At 40.3% G+C, this 17,399-nt stretch overlaps 1 protein-coding gene across 1 annotated transcript; it reads left to right on the forward strand.

Moving 5' to 3' along the window:
• Positions 1-951: 951 nt before the first annotated feature.
• Positions 952-11,418, forward strand: LOC147132632 (anillin-like). The gene is made up of 8 exons (XM_086014107.1): positions 952-1,150; positions 1,394-1,426; positions 3,430-3,448; positions 4,170-4,282; positions 4,588-4,674; positions 4,865-4,972; positions 5,992-6,164; positions 11,027-11,418. Exons 1-8 carry the CDS (start codon positions 1,112-1,114, stop codon positions 11,139-11,141), a joined length of 687 nt encoding a protein of 228 aa, XP_085870233.1. The 5' UTR covers positions 952-1,111; the 3' UTR covers positions 11,142-11,418.
• Positions 11,419-17,399: the final 5,981 nt, after the last annotated feature.

Below are 17,399 nucleotides of genomic sequence, written 5' to 3' on the forward strand. Positions count from 1 at the left end.
TCAGGATCCGCCAGGGTTGCTACGATAAAAGCAAATGGGATAAATAAGATGGCCCAAGACCATGAACACATTTATACACTCATAAAAGTACCTTAAAATCGATCCCGAAACACACGGGGAGCCAACGCAGCAATTTCAAAACTGGCGTAATGTGCCCCCGCCCCCTGGTTCTCGTCAGCACCCGAGCGGCTGAATCCGGCAGTAGTTGCAATGGTGAAATGCTCTTTTTGGGGAGGCCAGAGAGCAGGGCATTACAGTAATCTAAACGACAGGAAATAAACGCATGCGTCAGCACTTCCGTGTTAGCCTGAGAGACAAACGGGCGGACTCTGGCGATATTCTCAAGGTGATGAAAACCAATCTTGGTTACATTTTTAACATGAGGAATGAAACTGAGCTCAGAGTCAAAGATGACGCCAAGGTTCTTCACTCAATGTGAGGGATTAAAGACTTGTAGTTTGGCACAACATGTTGCTACACTGAAGGCGCTCAACTTTTAAATTCAGTCTTGTCCGTATACCGTTCAAATAAATTGAAAAAATAAAAACAAACAAAACAACCAAACAAAAAATAAGTGGTTAAAAATCTACGACGTTGCGGAGGCACGAGAGGTATAACTGCAAACTATATTGACTTCAAATGTCACGTCAAATCTTATTTTTGGGGGAAAGTCCATGACATTGACCTTTTTAGAGAGGTGCGCCATAGGGCTGAAGGATAATGGAAAAGAATGTCATTGGGAGGTTTTTGTTGTTGTTTTCTATTGGTAAAAATTGCGATTGCAATAAGAGTTTTCTTCCGACGGCCTTTTCAAATGTGTTTTTTTCAACAATATATACATATATATGTATATATATATACGTATATATATATATATATATATGTATATATATATATATACATATATATATGTATATGTTATAATATCAGATATGTTGTGCATTATGCGTCATAGAATGCTGAGGTAAAAACTTCCAAGGCATGTCAATCGAAATCAAGCCTTATAACGGCGGCGGCAATTAATCGTTCGGCCCTTAGCGCTCCGCAATGTTTCTGCGAGTTGGACCAACCGTTCTTTGACTTTTGACCTCCTCAGATTCAAAAGCGTGAAATGAGTTGTGACAAGAAGAAGAAACCCGGCAAGTCAAAGGTACGTGCACTTTGGGGGCCGGAATATTACCAGCAAGTCAGAATTGGCGTCATGGATGTTTGTCCGAGTACGTTTGTGGATGCCAGCATGAACAATTATGAAAGCATTTCAGCTTTTGTGGGTGGCCTACGTACCAGTTTACACTGCCAGAACAGAAACGGAGCTGATGTTTTTCTTGAGAAAGGCCAAAATTGTTGCGATTTTTGACAAAATAGTAATAGTGCCAAATGTTTTCAATTTCAGGCCATCACCCCAAAGAGATTTCTGGCTATCACGGTAAGGTTTGGAAACTGAAAGCATCTTCGTCTTTAATCTTCAGCGGATTCTCTTTCTTCTTTTCCCACTATTAGCAAGTCTGGAGATTCTCGATCGACTGTATAGTAGGGATGTCCCGATACCATCATATCGCGCACGATCATTATCACAATGTTGTGGAGAGCTTGGCGACACATTAAGAAGAAGCTCACGATACTGTCTGAAAGCTCATGACATTGTTAAAAAAAGGAGCTCATATGAAGGGGAGAAGAAAAAAAAAAAATCACAATATTCCCTTTTTGTACATAATAACAGCATTCGCAAAGAAATAGGCTTGGCTCGGCTCCGCAGCGCAAAGTATCCTGGTCCGTGTAGTTCGCAACGCTGTGTTCGGCTGAAGCGGGCCGACGGAGATGTTGAAAAATATTGGCCGGTCTGACTGATTGGTGGCAACTTTGACTTTTTTACTGCACTCCAAAAACACTTGGGCTAAAAATAAGACCGTTTTGGGTCAGAAATGCACCGATCCACTACTTCAGTCCGCATGAAATGTGATGGGTCAAAGTGGGCCAATTCGTGGATTGGTCCGCCTTTGAGCCCAAATGCTGTTATTTTTAACCCGCCTCTTTTTGGGATGTGTGAGCCTTCACACAATATTGCAATACATATCAAACTGTGACATCAATGCTGCGATAAAACCAAACCATGAGCTTTTGGTCGCGATATTGCCCACATTGCGACATCCCCGACTGTGCAGCGTTTACCAGAGCTGGGCATTCCGCCCACGTGACGCACCGGTCCGCCACTTTTTTAGGCGATTCACAAACGACGGTTCGGAAATGTTTGAGGAATAGTCGGAAGCCCCCCTTTTTTTCCCGTCTGTGTCATCGTCTAGTTTCACGTGTTGCGTTGCCGCCGCAGAGTAGCGTCAATCGTGCCGCGTCGAACAATATCAATGGCTCTGGCTGGAGGCGGGCGTAACATTAGCTGTACAACTTTCCGGTTTGGCAACACGGACGATGGATCGGAGGGATGTAACGATTCACTCAAGCCCCGATTCCATTCGATTTTCAGTTCCCCATTTTCGATTCGATTTTTTTAAAAATGGCTTCCATGCTTGTCTCTGTGCGCCAGTGTGGTGCTGCAGCCGTCCGCAAACGCAGTACGCAATGATGTTTGGCGCCAAAGCATCGTTTGACCTACACATTCAAAATGTGCTATGCATCTGGAATGAAAAAACGTCTCGAGACGTCATTTTCTCGATGAATTTAATCAACTCCATTTTCGATGAGTCGAAAATGAAAAAAAACGTTTCCAGACCTCATTTTCTCGATGAATTTAATCAACTCCATTTTCGATGGGTCGAAAATGAAAAAAACCTTTCAAGCCCTCGTTTTCTCGATGAATTTAATCAAGTCGATTTTCGATGGGTCGAAAATGCAAAAAAACGGTAAGACGTCATTTTCTCGATGGATTTAATCAACTCGATTTTCGATGAGTCGAAAATGAAAAAAAACGCTAAGACGTCATTTTCTCAATGGATTTAATCAACTCGATTTTCGATGAGTCGAAAATGAAAAAAACGTTTCCTGACATCATTTTCTCGATGAATTTAATCAACTCGACTTTTTGATTAATCGAATCGATGAATGGGGGGCGAATCCATTTTAAATCAATTTTTTATTAATCGTTACATCCCCAATGGATTGTAATAAAAATGTGAATTGTCTGGTACGACACATAACTCCTGGAATTGTGATGTTGAAAAATGACAGCTTAATGAAGAAGAAAAAACGGGAACTCATTGTTTATGAATCAAGCGACCTCCAGGAAGTTGTCAATATTTTGTACCCGTGTTTATTCTACGTTTTTTTTTTGGGGGGGGGGGGGGACGTCTTTTTCATGCCTCGCTCAGTGTGCATTTGTGTGGCGGTCACTTGTACATTGTCTCTGTCCTCACTTTGTGTTGCAGAATGTTGCATTTTCTTTTAATCGGCCGGCTCATGTTTCCCTTTGTTTTTCAGAAAAGTGGTCAACCACCAGGTATGTTCAAAATGATTCTCATACAAATGGTAAAGACCTGTCATCATCAGAATGGAAAATTTGATGCTTGTGAATCAACATTCATCTCTTTGAATAAATATGTCTTCATTCTAGGGCTGTCAAAGCGAAAGCGTTAACGATGGAGATGACTCTAAATTCGATCGCGCATTCAAGAAAATGAACTGCGTTTTATTCACTTCCTTCTGGCAGCTTCCCTCTGCTCAGTGCGCAGCCAAACTTGGAGGAGAATCAGTGATGCAAAGGCGCAGTTTGACTTTAAAAAGTTGCTCGACGGCTCATTGGAGAAATGCCAAATAATTTGCGCACTTTGCAAAGCCAAATTCAAATGCCATATTAGCTGTACGTCTTTGGTGCATCGTTCAACGGTTGTATTTTACAGGACAGGAATCGTATTCAAAGGTCAAAGAAAGCTCTTAGAACAGTCTGTGTCAAAACATACCTTTATATTTTTTCCACATTCATTCCAAGATTTTACTCAAGTCAATATCGGTTCCAAGCTCGGTAAAAATGGTCGTAGAAAAATGTGATTAATCGCAATCAACTCTGGACAATTTTGGAGATTTGTTGACTGAGCTCGTTTATTCATATTTTGAACACATTCTACTAAAACCATTTAAATGCTTTGTTTCGATTCTGTACTTTTGCTGGTGTTGAAAGTGTTCCTGGAATGAGGATTGAAATTGTAACTCTTTCCTCCAAGTTCTTGCAAGTCCAGGTGGCCCAGGCGCCGTTCGTACCAGCAACTTTGTCCGGGTTGGCCATCGCAAGCTCACTCTTTCTTCGATTGGGGAACACAAGTTTCCTTTGGAGAAGGTAAATGTTTTGTCTGATTCGTCACTTTGAGCCGGAGGTTATTCATTTTGTGCTTGGTTTCGAGTAGGGCTGCAACTACCGATTTGTTTCTTTTAGAGAAGTACACCGCCGCAGTTTCAAATCGCTATTTTCGCTTCAAAATTCACATTTTGCGCCTCATCGATACATATTGAACAGCAAAACTGAGACGACCATCAACAGTAGTGATTGTGTGGCGGGAGTCCTTCTCACGTTCGATCCAGTTTTGGAGTATATTGCCACACTTTTCATTGTTTGTCACCACGTTCATTTGCTCCGGCCAAAAGGTCCCGTTCGTGTGTCCTCTGGAGGGTCACATCTACCTCAGGATGCTGTGCCAAGTCGGCTCAAAGGTGGAAGAAAAAGGTTTTCTGGTGAGTGGAGGTCTGCCCTGCCATCGAGCGGTCCAGATTGGCCCCGAGTCTGCTGGGATAGGCCCCAGTTTACCCTTGACACTTAATGTGGATAGGCTGGATAGAAAATGATGAATGAGTGCAAGACCGAGTAATGTTGGTTTGCTTGTACTGTTTTCTACTCATTGTGCTAATCGAATGCTTCTTCTAGACCATGTTTGAGGATGTTAGCGGTTTTGGGGCCTGGCACCGAAGATGGTGCGTCTTATCGGGATATTGTATCTCCTATTGGACTTACCCCGATGATGAAAAGAGAAAGGTAAAAAAGTTTGGTAATTATTCGGGCCCAAGCAGCGTTCGCTGTTCGCTTTACGGATGCGTTTCTTTCTGTGAAATCACTCTCCAAAATGAGTCACATTTTGGAAGGCCTAAACATGAACGACAACTCACTAAACCTGGCACAAACATTGGGCTGGGCAAAAAACAAACAAACAAACAAAAACAACCTTTTTAAAGTTGTCACAATTGGGTTTGAAAAAATGGAGCCCTGTCGCGGTTTGTTCGTTTTACCCAAGTCTATGAAAGTCGGGAGGCACCCCGATATACAAAAAGGTCTTGGTAGCCATACCCTAAAATGTACAGCAAGTGAGCTACGATGCGAGTGTTGGCGTGTCAACTCGGGTGTCTCATTGAATTCACTGCCAGACATTTTTAGACCCTCTTTGACCCTAACATTTGGGAAAAAAAAGATAAATAAGTTCCTGGGACTGAATGACTGTGAAAAGCCGAATCCATACGTCAATGGCAGTGAATGAGTTGAAGCTCGGATGAGTGAAAGGAAAGTTTAAGTGCTCTAGTAGGTCAGAATATTTGCCAAGTTCCTGATATTTAAAGGGGACACTTGGGCGGGCTGAACTGAACGTTGGCTACAGCAGAGCTTTTTGCCGGTCCGTCCTGGGGAGCCTTCCATCCGCGTCCCTCCGCAATTCTTCATGAAAAGGATCGTCCTCTGTCCTCGTCCTTTTAAAGCGCCTCCGTCCTTACATTCCGTCTGCTGTGCTCTGAATGCACCTTAGTTTAACCATTGCGCCTCGCTGAGTGTTTTTTCTCCTCAAACATTTGTAGAGCATTTTCAAACTTTTGGCAATGCTCTCCAAATGGGTTATGGAAGCAGGAGGGAGACATTGCCCATACATTGGCAGAATCCAATAGGCCAGCCGTGTCAGAGGGGTCACACCTTGACAAAGGCCAATAACGTGGTCGCATGCTTGAATGCTTGGACATTTCATGATTGCGTTTCCTCTCCTGAGTCTCTCTCTCTCGCTCTCTTTTTCACAGAAACCCATCGGCCATATCAATCTAGCCAACTGCATCAGTGACAGGGTGGAACCAGCCAAGCGAGAGTTTTGTGCCAGACCACACACACTCGAACTCGTCACCGTCAGACCACAAAGAGAAAACGACAAAGAGACACTCGTTAGTCAATGCAAGAACTCCATGTGTGTTACCAAGTGAGTACCGATGGTCATCCATCCATCCATTATCGATACCGCTGATCCTCACAAGGGTCGCGGGGCGTGCTGGAGCCTACCGATGATCATTCATACTGTAAATGGCAATAAAGTTGCACAAAGACGTACGTTTTCGGCTAGGTTCGCACCGCAGGCAAACGCGACCCAGATCGGATTTTTGGGCCCATGTGCGGCGTGTCTGATTATTATTATTATTTTTTTGAACGGCTCGATTACGATTTTTTCTTTTTCTTTTTTTTTTTTGGAACGGCACGATTACGATTTTTTGGGGATTTTTTTTATTTTCCCCAAATCCAATCTGGGTCCTTTTCATATGTTCTCCTAAATCGGATACGTATCCAATTTTTTGGACCCATATGCGACCGCGGTCTGGACGGCCAGGTCGCATATGTCCGACACGGACGTCATCCGGAGCCCAACATGCGCTCGGCGCAGGCAGAGGGAAAGTGCTGGGATCGAATCTGCAAAGTTGTTTTGACTAACACTATTGACTTTATATTTGACTTGAATTTAATCCCCCTTGAAACATGAAGCGGGCATTCATGGTGATGGTAGTCATTCAGCCACGGTTGGCATCGATTCATTTTTTACGCGCGGCTACCACGTGACATCATCGTTAGCGATGTCTCCGTGAAATGGGATAGTAAAGCCTCACCTCATAAATTTCCCCAAATACTGTAATTATTTCTACCTCCTACTTAATCGCTTCACTAGGGATGTAACGATTAGTCGAAAAGCAATTTGAAATGGATTTGCCTCGATTAATCGAGGCAAATCCATTTGGACTACAAATTGATTCATTTTATCTCGGAAATGATGCCTTTCCACGTTTTTTCGTTCCCGACGCATTTTGAACGTGTCCATCGTATTGTACGCCAAACGTAATGGCGTATTGCGTTGGTGGATGGATGGCTGCAGTGCCACACTAGTGCACAGACACAAGCATGCTAGCAATTTTTAAAACATCGAATCGAAAATCGGGAACTGAAAATCGAATCTGATCGGGGCTCGAGTGAATCGTTACATCCCTACGCTTCACTTTGGAAATGCCCCGACAATTCGTGATGAGTGACGTCGTCTCTTCGTGTGCGCATGCGGGTTTGGCGACACGCGTATTCATACAGCGGACAAGACCGAGGTCGCCTTTCTAACGTGATATGAACGCTTACACAAAGAATCTGATTTTTTGTTTTTGTTTTTTTTTTCCTAAATGAGCACCTGCGGCGCGAACCTCGCCGAAAGGGCCCAGCAGTAGAATGCTGCATTAGGGCCACACCGGGAAAAAAAATACGCAGTACCGCGTACAATTGCAATACTATATATATCAATCAATCAATCAATCACATTTTATTTATATAGCACTTTTCATACATAAAAATGCAACTCAAAGTGCTTTAAAACATTCAAAGCAAAACATAGAATTATCTTCAATCAAAAGAAAAGATAAATTATTTAAAAGTTGTTGAAAGCCAAACTAAAAAGGTGTGTCTTGAGCTTCCTCTTAAAAATATCAACAGTCTCTGCAGACCTGACATCCTCTGGCAGGCTATTCCAAAGGTGAGGACCAAAACGGCTGAATGCAGCCTCGCCATGCATTTTGGTCCTCACCCTTGGAATAAATAAAAGGCCGGCGCCAGAGGACCTCAGGATCCGCGAGGGCTGGTATGATAAAAGCAAATCAGATAAATAAGATGGCCCAAGACCATTAACACATTTATAAACTAGTAAAAGTACTTTAAAATCGATCCTGAAACACACAGGGAGCCAATGCAGCAATTTCAAAACTGGCGTAATGTGCTCCCGCCCTCTGGTTCTCGTCAGCACCCGAGCGGCTGAATTCTGCAGTAGTTGCAGTGGTGAAATGCTCTTTTTCGGGAGGCCAGAGAGCAGGGCATTACAGTAATCTAAACGACAGGAAATAAAGGCATGCATCAGCACTTCCGTGTTAGCCTGAGAGAGAAACGGGCGGACTCTGGCGATATTCTTAAGGTGATAAAAACCAATCTTGGTTACATTTTTAATATGAGGAATAAAACTGAGCTCAGAGTCAAAAATGACGCCAAGGTTCTTCACACAGTGTGAGGGATTAAAAATGTGTAGTTTTGGTAAAAGCTTCTCTCTCTGACCTTCGGGACCGATAACTAAAACCTCAGTCTTGTCCTGATTGAGCTGTAGGAAATTATCTGCCATCCATGACTTGATATCTAAAATGCAATTTAAAAGGGTATCAATGGGTCCTGTGTCATCAGGAGACACGGCAATATACAGCTGCGTGTCATCAGCATAGCTGTGAAAGCTGATGCCGTGTCCCCTGATGACATCCCCGAGGGGAAGCATATAAAGATTAAAAAGTAGGGGGCCTAAAATCGAACCTTGAGGAACCCCACATTTAATTTCATGAGTTTTAGAGGAACAAGTATCCATACTTACAAAGAAATATCGGTCTGTGAGATAGGAATAAAACCAGTCAAAAACAGTACCAGAGATGCCCACTAGATTTTTAAGTCTATTTAATAAAATTTGGTGATCTACTGTATCAAAAGCAGCGCTTAGATCCAGTAGCACCAAGACTGTGAGTTTTCTCACGTCTGCAGTGCACCTAATATCATTTAAGATCCTTAAAAGAGCAGTCTCCGTACTGTGGTTCATCCTAAAACCAGATTGATATTTCTCCAAAATATTATTTGTATTTAAAAAATGATTCAACTGGATGAAAACCAGTTTTTCTAAAATCTTACTTAAAAACGGTAAGTTGGATACGGGTCTGTAGTTATTAAAAACGCTCGGGTCAGAACCGCTCTTCTTCAGAAGGGGCTTCACCACCGCCGTTTTAAAGGCAGCGGGGAAGACGCCTGTCTGAAGAGAGCAATTGACTATATTTAAAATTTGTTCTTCAAAAAATCCATAAAATGTCTTAAAAAGAAATGTGGGAATTGGATCCAAAAGGCAGGTTGTTGGGTTTACCTGGGAGAAAACTCGAACAAGTGTCCTTGCATCAACCAGGGCAAAACTTTCCAGTGTTTCCTCATGTAAATATGATTGTCCGGGTTTATTAAAACTTGTGTTTTGACGGGCTAAAAGACTGGATCTTATGTCATCGATTTTACTTCTGAAGTGGTCTGCAAAGTCCTCACAGAGAGCATCTGTTGGTCTCTGTGGGGACTTATTAAAATCAGAACTAGTTAAAAGTTCAAAGGTGGAGAAGAGAACCCCGGGGTTGTTTTTATTGACTGTAATGAGGTTTGAGAAATAGGAAGATCTTGCCAGTTTTACTGTTTTATTGTAGGATTTCAGTTGTTTGCATAAAATTTCATAGTGTACTGTAAGTTTACTTTTTCTCCACCTCCTCTCTGCACTCCTGCATTTTCTCTTTGATATTTTGATAGCATTGTTTCTCCACGGGGGTACAGTCTTTGTTTTTGTTGTTTTAATTAAAAGTGGAGCTACTGAATCAAATGATGATTTAAGATGTAGGTTAAAATTGTCAACAATAAGATCACAGGGTGCAGGTAAAATGTCAGCAGGAGTGCTTTTTAAGATCTCGATAAAATTTGCAGCCACCTCAGAAGATAGGTCGCGTTTCTTCACTGTTCTGACCGGGACTGCTAGATGGTTAAAACTGGCGATGTTAAAATAGACACAGTAGTGGTCTGACACTGCCAAGTCAACAACAGAGGACACACCAGCAGACAAGCCATAGGTTATAACCAAATCCAGGGTGTGTCCTCTGTTGTGAGTTGGCTGCAAGACGTGCTGTTTAAAATCCAAGCAGTTTAAAAGGTTTGAAAAATCTCTGGATAGTGGGTCCGAGATGTTGTCCATGTGTATATTAAAATCGCCAGTTATTAATATTCTGTTATAACTGGAATATAAAATGGATCAGAATTCTGAAAATTCTGTAATAAAAGAAGTGGAATGATGGGGAGGTCTATAGACGGTAATGCAGAGAATAGGGGGACTGCTAAAAACAAAGGCATGGTGTTCAAACGATAAATAGCTGCTAAAAATGATCTCCTTTGATAAAAGAGTATTAATAAAAATTGATGCAGTCCCGCCTCCTCTTTTGCCATCCCTTGTAGAAAATAAAAAGTTAAAATTCGGTGGGCAAGCCTCGTTGAGAGCAACTGGAGCATCTGTACCAAGCCATGTCTCAGACAAAAGTATACCATGTAAATTATTGTCTAAAATCAGGTCGTTTATGATAAAAGTTTTGTTTAAAAGGGAGCGCACGTTCAGCACGGCCAGATTAATTATTGTGCTGGACGTGCGCTCATGGTGGTACGAATGAGCAGTATTAACATATACTAGATTACCACTGTTAAAACCACGTTGTTTGTGTGTGCAAGGGAAGCGTCTGCCGGTGATGGTTTCAATGGGAAAGTTGTCCGATAGTGGTAATGATAATGAGGGCCTGCAGGGGGAGCTAGTGAGGGTGGGGGTCCAAAAGAGTCAGTTCCGAAATAACCAATAAAGGTGGTAAGAATAGGTGGGCATTTGACTCAAATTTGCCGGCCCGTTTATCGCCATCCGTCTGCAGCCTGGGCATCCCTCCGCCATCCGTCAAGCCGGATCAGATAGTAATCGCCTATTGGCCGGTCCGAATTCCTCCCCTTTTAGGACCCAGTAGCTGTCAAAAACAATGGACGAGCAGGGCGGAAACAAAGGCAGACTAAGTAAACCGGCACAAAAACGGGGGCATACGAAAACTGTTAACAAAGGAAATCAATCAAACATTCACGTTGGTTATACGCAACAGCGTCAGTGTGGGCAGTTTCACTGAATGTACAAAACGATGTGTTCCTCCCATGGACTGACTGCTTGTTGTCTTTGTTCTTATGTAGAAACTGGCTGAGCGCAGACACAAAGGAGGACAGGAATTTGTGGCAGTTGAAGCTGAACCAGATTTTGGTGGATTTGCGCATGTGGCAGCCAGGTGCCTGTTCCAAGCCTCTGTAAACCACCCAAAAACGACAGAATGTACCACAACAATCGGGCCCAATTTCTGTGGGCCTGCCACTTTTGGCAACGCAATGAATTGCTGACTCATTCACTGCCCAAAACGTCTTTTCACAGTCCGGACTGTGTTCAATCCCAGGAATGTATTTCTGCTTTTTTTGTTTGTTTGTTGTTTTTTCCCTCCTCTTTCAAACGTTAGGGTACAAGAGGCTCTGAGAACGTCTGGCAGTTTAAGTGCAGTGAAATTCTTTGAGAGTCTCTCTCTCTCTCTCTCTCTCTCTCTCTCTCTCTCATATATTATTATGGCGAAATTTCTAGTCCAGAGGCCACCACAGAGGCACCGCATGAGTAGCCCGCGTTGTGGCCTGTTCTGAATTTGGCTCAGCAGTCATGGGACATTGGGAATTTCTACAAATTATGTTGACGTGATCGTTTGGAAATGTCAACACTGGTAGAGATTCCTAAAAATGAAGTGTTGCATCTTATCGTGAGAAATCATTTGCATGGCTTCACCAAATGAATATCATTAATTACGCTGGCAAACAGCACATTTTTAATCAGAGATGGCTTTGCGTCCCTAATTTATTTTTTTATGCTGATTTAAAAATGCTTTTCCTTTTTTTTCCCCCCATAGCACATCACATTTTTGAGAGGTTTGACTTTTGTTTGACCTACAAAAGCGGATTTCACCATGCTTTATAATTTTATCGCAAAGACTTTTCAGGAAAAATATTCCACCCGTTGCTGAACCGAACCCTGGGGCTTTGGAATTCATCCAAATTCAATTGCAATCACGATTATTACACTCCACGATTACAAAATTGGCATACTCGTACAAAAGGATTCTTAAGACGCATTTATATCCAGCACATTGTTTGTTTACGCAAAGAAATCATGCTTGAATTTATGCATTTGCACCTTTTTTTTTTTTTATTTTCTAATAGCTAATTTGCTCAATTTTGTGTGCTCCAAAGGGAACTTGCATAGTGTTTCAAAGAAATCTATGTGTTCTTATATTTTTTCACATGAAAACATTTTCTTTCATTTTTGTACCAAAAACAATGCATGATCGTTTGAACAATCGTGATTTAAATGAGTGCCAAAATAATTGTGATTAAAAAAAAAAACGTCATCATCGAGCTGCCCTACCTAACTCTTAAAGAGCACGTCGACACCCCCCCCCCGCCCCCCCCCCCCCCCCCCCCCCCACACACACAAAATCCCAAAATTATTTGCAAGAATATGTTCTGTGTTGCCCGGTCTGCTTCGGTAGCTAGAGGGCTAACTGGATATTTCTTGACGCCTCATCGTGCGGTGAAATGCTGTGGCTAGAATAGGAGAGATGCACGTTGAGCTGCTGTTGTCATCGCAGAAGGAACATTTATTATTGCTCTTCAGGGCATACTTCAGGTTTCAATAACAGAATAAAAATCAAAATTCCAGTCTTGTTGTACAAAGCATTGCTGTAACCTGAGTCCCAAATATATATTAAGTCTAATAAAATTAAATTCAATAAAACAAAGCCTCTCTGTAAAGTTTCTTCATAACTATTTCCACATAAAATAACGTCAAGCAAACATTTTTGCTATTTCACATTTGAAAATTCAACAAATGAATTACATTTTTAACGCGTTACGAACCCACTGGAAATGTATTTTTTAGTACAACTGATTGTTTTACATCCTGTTGTTTGATCATCGGTACAAAATAATTGCATTTATCAAAGAAATACATTTATTTGTACCCTTTCTCCAACAACAGTCTCACCAAAAAAAGTGCAATACTCCTTAACCGACGCTTCTCCCCCACTAAAGCTTTCTACAATGCGTCCATAGCTCAATGTACAAAATGACTACATGAAAATATTACCAGTCGTGGCATTAAACCTTATGCTTCTATCTGCTATAAAAATGGACCAGGAAATAAACATGCATGAGGAAATATTCCCGAAGTGCAAGTCAATTAATTTCAACAGACAGTTTAGTAGTTTCTTCATTTCCCACTCACTACTCCACGGGCCGAGGCCGCTGGCTTTAGCATGGTTAGCATCAGCTTATGCTCACATTTACACACTTGCGCCTAAAAACGATCTTTATCACCACTCGTACGAACGTAAAGTGCTCAACACTAATGTTTTAACGCCGTTGTAGACTGATTTCTATGACTTGTGAGTGTATTGACTAACCTGTGGCAAGAATAGGAGGGACACACGTTGAGCCGCTGTTGTCATCGCAGAAGGAGCATTTACTATTCCTCGCGGCATAGAGTAGCGGCAGTGCCGCTGCACCTCCTAGTGGATGGCTGTGGATTAGCTGCCTAGAAATGAGTGAGAAACTATAGAATTTAAACTAGGGAAAACAAATACAAATAACAAAATAAATTGTAGGGGTCTCTGTTTTTAAACATCTGATTTCAACTCTCTACATATGCAGCTCCACCAGACTAAAAATGGCATTCTGGTTAATGTTGCGTTTGTGCAATATGAGCGAAGCAGCAAAATGCACCCGTTTTTTTAGCCATCGCAGGGGGCGGCCATTTTGTCACTGAAAATGACAACCAATCGCGGCTCACGAGCAGTTGTGTTGTCACTTTCAGTCGACAGCAACTGACAAAATAGCCACCCCCTGAAATGGATAAATATGGGTGCATTTTGCTGCATAACGCCTATTCCACAAACGCAATATGAACCAGAATGCCATTTTTAGTCTAGTGGAGCTGCCAAAACATATTCTTGTAAAAGAAAAAAAGCATTTTTTTTTTTTTCAAATTCTGCTTTAATTTATGTGACTAATATTACCATATGTGTTATTACTGTTGTTATTGTTATTCAAAGCTGATGAAGAAAATGAGGGCAGATTTTGAATCAGCGCCCACCCCCCCAAAATCATCTGGAACAATTGACTTGCGTTTCTGATTTCTGAAAAAAAAAAGGTAAACATTTGCTGACCATCAATAATAACATATTCACATTAAGGGAACATATGAGCACATTTCTTATTTCAGAAGTGTGTATAAAACTGGCGGGCCTTGGCCAGAAGTTTCCAAAAGCTGGGTGACCCCTGAACTCGGTTATTTTGAATGAAGCCTACAACGGAAATAGTTCATGTCCGTTCATTGTATGGCACTCAGGGCCCAGCATTATTTGTCTGTCTGTCTGTTTTTTTTTTTTGTTTTTTTTTTTTAACAATTCTTGCTGTCAATATGAACTCGTGTGATAAAACGATTCCCAAAAGTGCTACGGTGAGGTTGGTGTAAAGTACAATTTCCTGATGCATGATGGCTCAAAGCAATACTACAATATAGTCAGAGCTGCCAAACGTCACAGATGGTCCGTATTATGTTGTGGAAATGATTGATGCTAACTCATTGGGACCGTAACAAAACAAAAAAAACAAGACATTTAACTTTGCGCTGATTTTGTCCAGGCTTAAACGATCGAATCCAATCTCTAAACAATGTTATTTGGTTGTTGACAAAATAGAGTGCTGCTGAGTTTGAATTTTGACTTTTCAGATCTGAGTGATCAAATTTAATAGACTCGCTTTCTTTTATTACAGTTGGAAACAGAATCGGTAAAGGCCGATGCCTCCATAGCCACCAATCTTTCTGACGCACGCTGGAATCTCAAATATTTTGATTCAGGCTGCAGGTACATGCACCATTACATAAATACGTGACGACAACAAAGACGGAAGCCATCATGTATTGACTATTATGCTTAGAGCGTTATGATTGTGTTGTGCAATTGAACCGTGTGAATAATTCTTTTTATCTTGTTGCATAACCTGCTGCAATAATCGTCTTGGGGTAAGGCTCTTGATTCTGAAAGCATCTTTGATTCTGAAAAATTGCAAAGTTGTACTTTGTCAGCTTTAAATGTTTCCTAAAGTGTTTTTATTTCACCGCTTTTCAGTTCTCTGCACAGGTTTTAAACATGTACTCGTTTGCAATGTTTGTGTTAAGGACGTTTTTTGTCCACTCTCAGGTGAGGGAGCTCTGTTTCACACTGCAACGCTACCGATTTGGCATAAAACGTATTTGAGAGTTTCCATCGTCAGACTTGAAATTGGCTTTTAAAGCGGCCTTTGTTGCCATTTGAAACCGCTCTCATTTCAAAATCTATGCAAAGAATGTTTGATTACTGAAAAAGTGAACAATTTCTCATGTTAAATAGTAATATTGTACAGCAAATATGGATTGTACTCTTGAGCTTTGAAAAGAATATGAGGCCAGCCGTTGGAAAGTGTTGTGTGTAACAGACTTGTACGTTGACTTTTCTACTATGTTAAACTTTTCTATTAAGTGCTTTACTTTTTTTTTTTTTTTTTTTTTTTTTTTTTTTTGAACGAATGCAACCTATAGGTTTTGGTATACGTTCCAGATCACCTCTGCAATAAGTGAAATCCGCGATGTAGAAATACACTATGCAGTACTGTACACTAAATAACTATTCTATTTATTTTTTTAAAGGTCTTTCAAAATACTTTTAAATGCTACAAACACATTTAATACGGTATACATGGTTGCGTAAAAGTAGGTATGCAGTTGTGAAAAAAAAAGAGAAAATATGAGGAACAAATATTCATCATATTATGTCACTAATTTCACCGATGTGATACTACTGTATTCGTACTATTGTACCCCCCAAATATTTGAGGCGCAACCATGGACTAATTATAAACGCAATCTAATTATTTTTGGTAATTGATTCATCGTTTGGATATTTTCTTTATTTTGGGGGGAATTTCAGCTTCCCGACAGTAAATATTCTCAGATTTCTGTAGTCCTCAATGAAAGCAGACTGATCATCAACATTTTCATTTTCTTTTTTTTTTTTTTTTTTTCTTCGGACATCTTACAGACAAAACTGTTACTGAATCATGACTCATTTGTGCAATTTCTAGACTGTCAGTTTGAATTAATGTCCTGTTTTCAATAAAGGGATGGAACTTGAACATGTTTTGATCTGACTCATCAATTAATCGATAAAATAAGCATTAGGTTAATTGATGATTAAAATAATCGTTAGTTGCAGCCTGTGTGTTGCCATCCTGAATTATTGGCACACCTGGTTCAAATGTGTTCTTTAGCTTCTAATAAATTCATTTTCCTAAATAATATAGGACCAAAATAAATGAATAACAAAAGAGGAAAATGCAACCATTGTTTCAAGCGGATTGACAAAAAAACAAATCCCACATTTAGAAATAATTATTTGACATCAAATCAAGTATGCCAGAATGATTAGCACCCCTAATGTTAATGCTTTGTACAACCACCCTTTTTTCCAACAAAACAGTATCTTATCTTGTCCTATATTCTTTCACAAAAAGAGAGCTCTTAGACCATTCCTCTTTGCACAATATCGAAATCAGGGGTCGGCAACCTTTCAACCTCTGAGCCATTTCCACCACGGAAAAGAAATTAATGGGAGCCGCAACCACTTCTTGACATCTGAAATGAAGATGTTAGCGCATATATATATATATGTGTATATATATGTATATGTGTATATATATATGTGTATATATATATATATATATATATATGTGTATATATATATATATATATATATGTATATATGTATGTATATGTATATATGTATGTATATGTATGTATGTATATATATATGTATATGTATGTATATATATGTATGTATATATATATATATGTATATATATATTTATTTATTTATACATGCACACTTGTGAAATATTGTGTGTTGCTTATAAAATCCATGCGTTCATCCATGGTTCAGAAATTGAAATTGATTGATTAAATTAACACATTTTGAACTCTTACAAAAAAAAAAAATCACAGAGTTGGTCTCTTTCAAATGAATCAAGCTGAACTTAAACTATCCATGTGGCAAACAAAAATGCCTGAATTTAATATCATAGAAAATAGGAGCGCGATTTCACTGAGCAATAAAGATTTGCAAAATAACTGCCTGAGTGTTTCTTTTACCTGGTTAATGGGACTTCAGCTCCTGAACCTCTGCGCACTCCGTCGGCAAATTGTCCAAAAACTCACAAGTTCAATGCATGGGAGGATTGTGAAGCTGCTCTCAAAGAAGTTAAAACGTCACTTGACCTGTTAAGATGTATTTGATTGAAATAGCTTTTGATTTCAGCAAGTGTGACCTCCCAATGCTGAAAACTTAACAAAGGACTACTTTCAGTTTATTACAACTCATGAAATGTCTTCATTGTATGTAATTGGCAATTTGTCTTTGTTTTTTTGTCAAAAAGAATATCA

Source organism: Filicampus tigris, chromosome 18 (assembly GCF_054856515.1).
Source record: "Filicampus tigris isolate MCC_2025a chromosome 18, RoL_Ftig_1.0, whole genome shotgun sequence".
NCBI classification, from domain to species: domain Eukaryota; kingdom Metazoa; phylum Chordata; class Actinopteri; order Syngnathiformes; family Syngnathidae; genus Filicampus; species Filicampus tigris.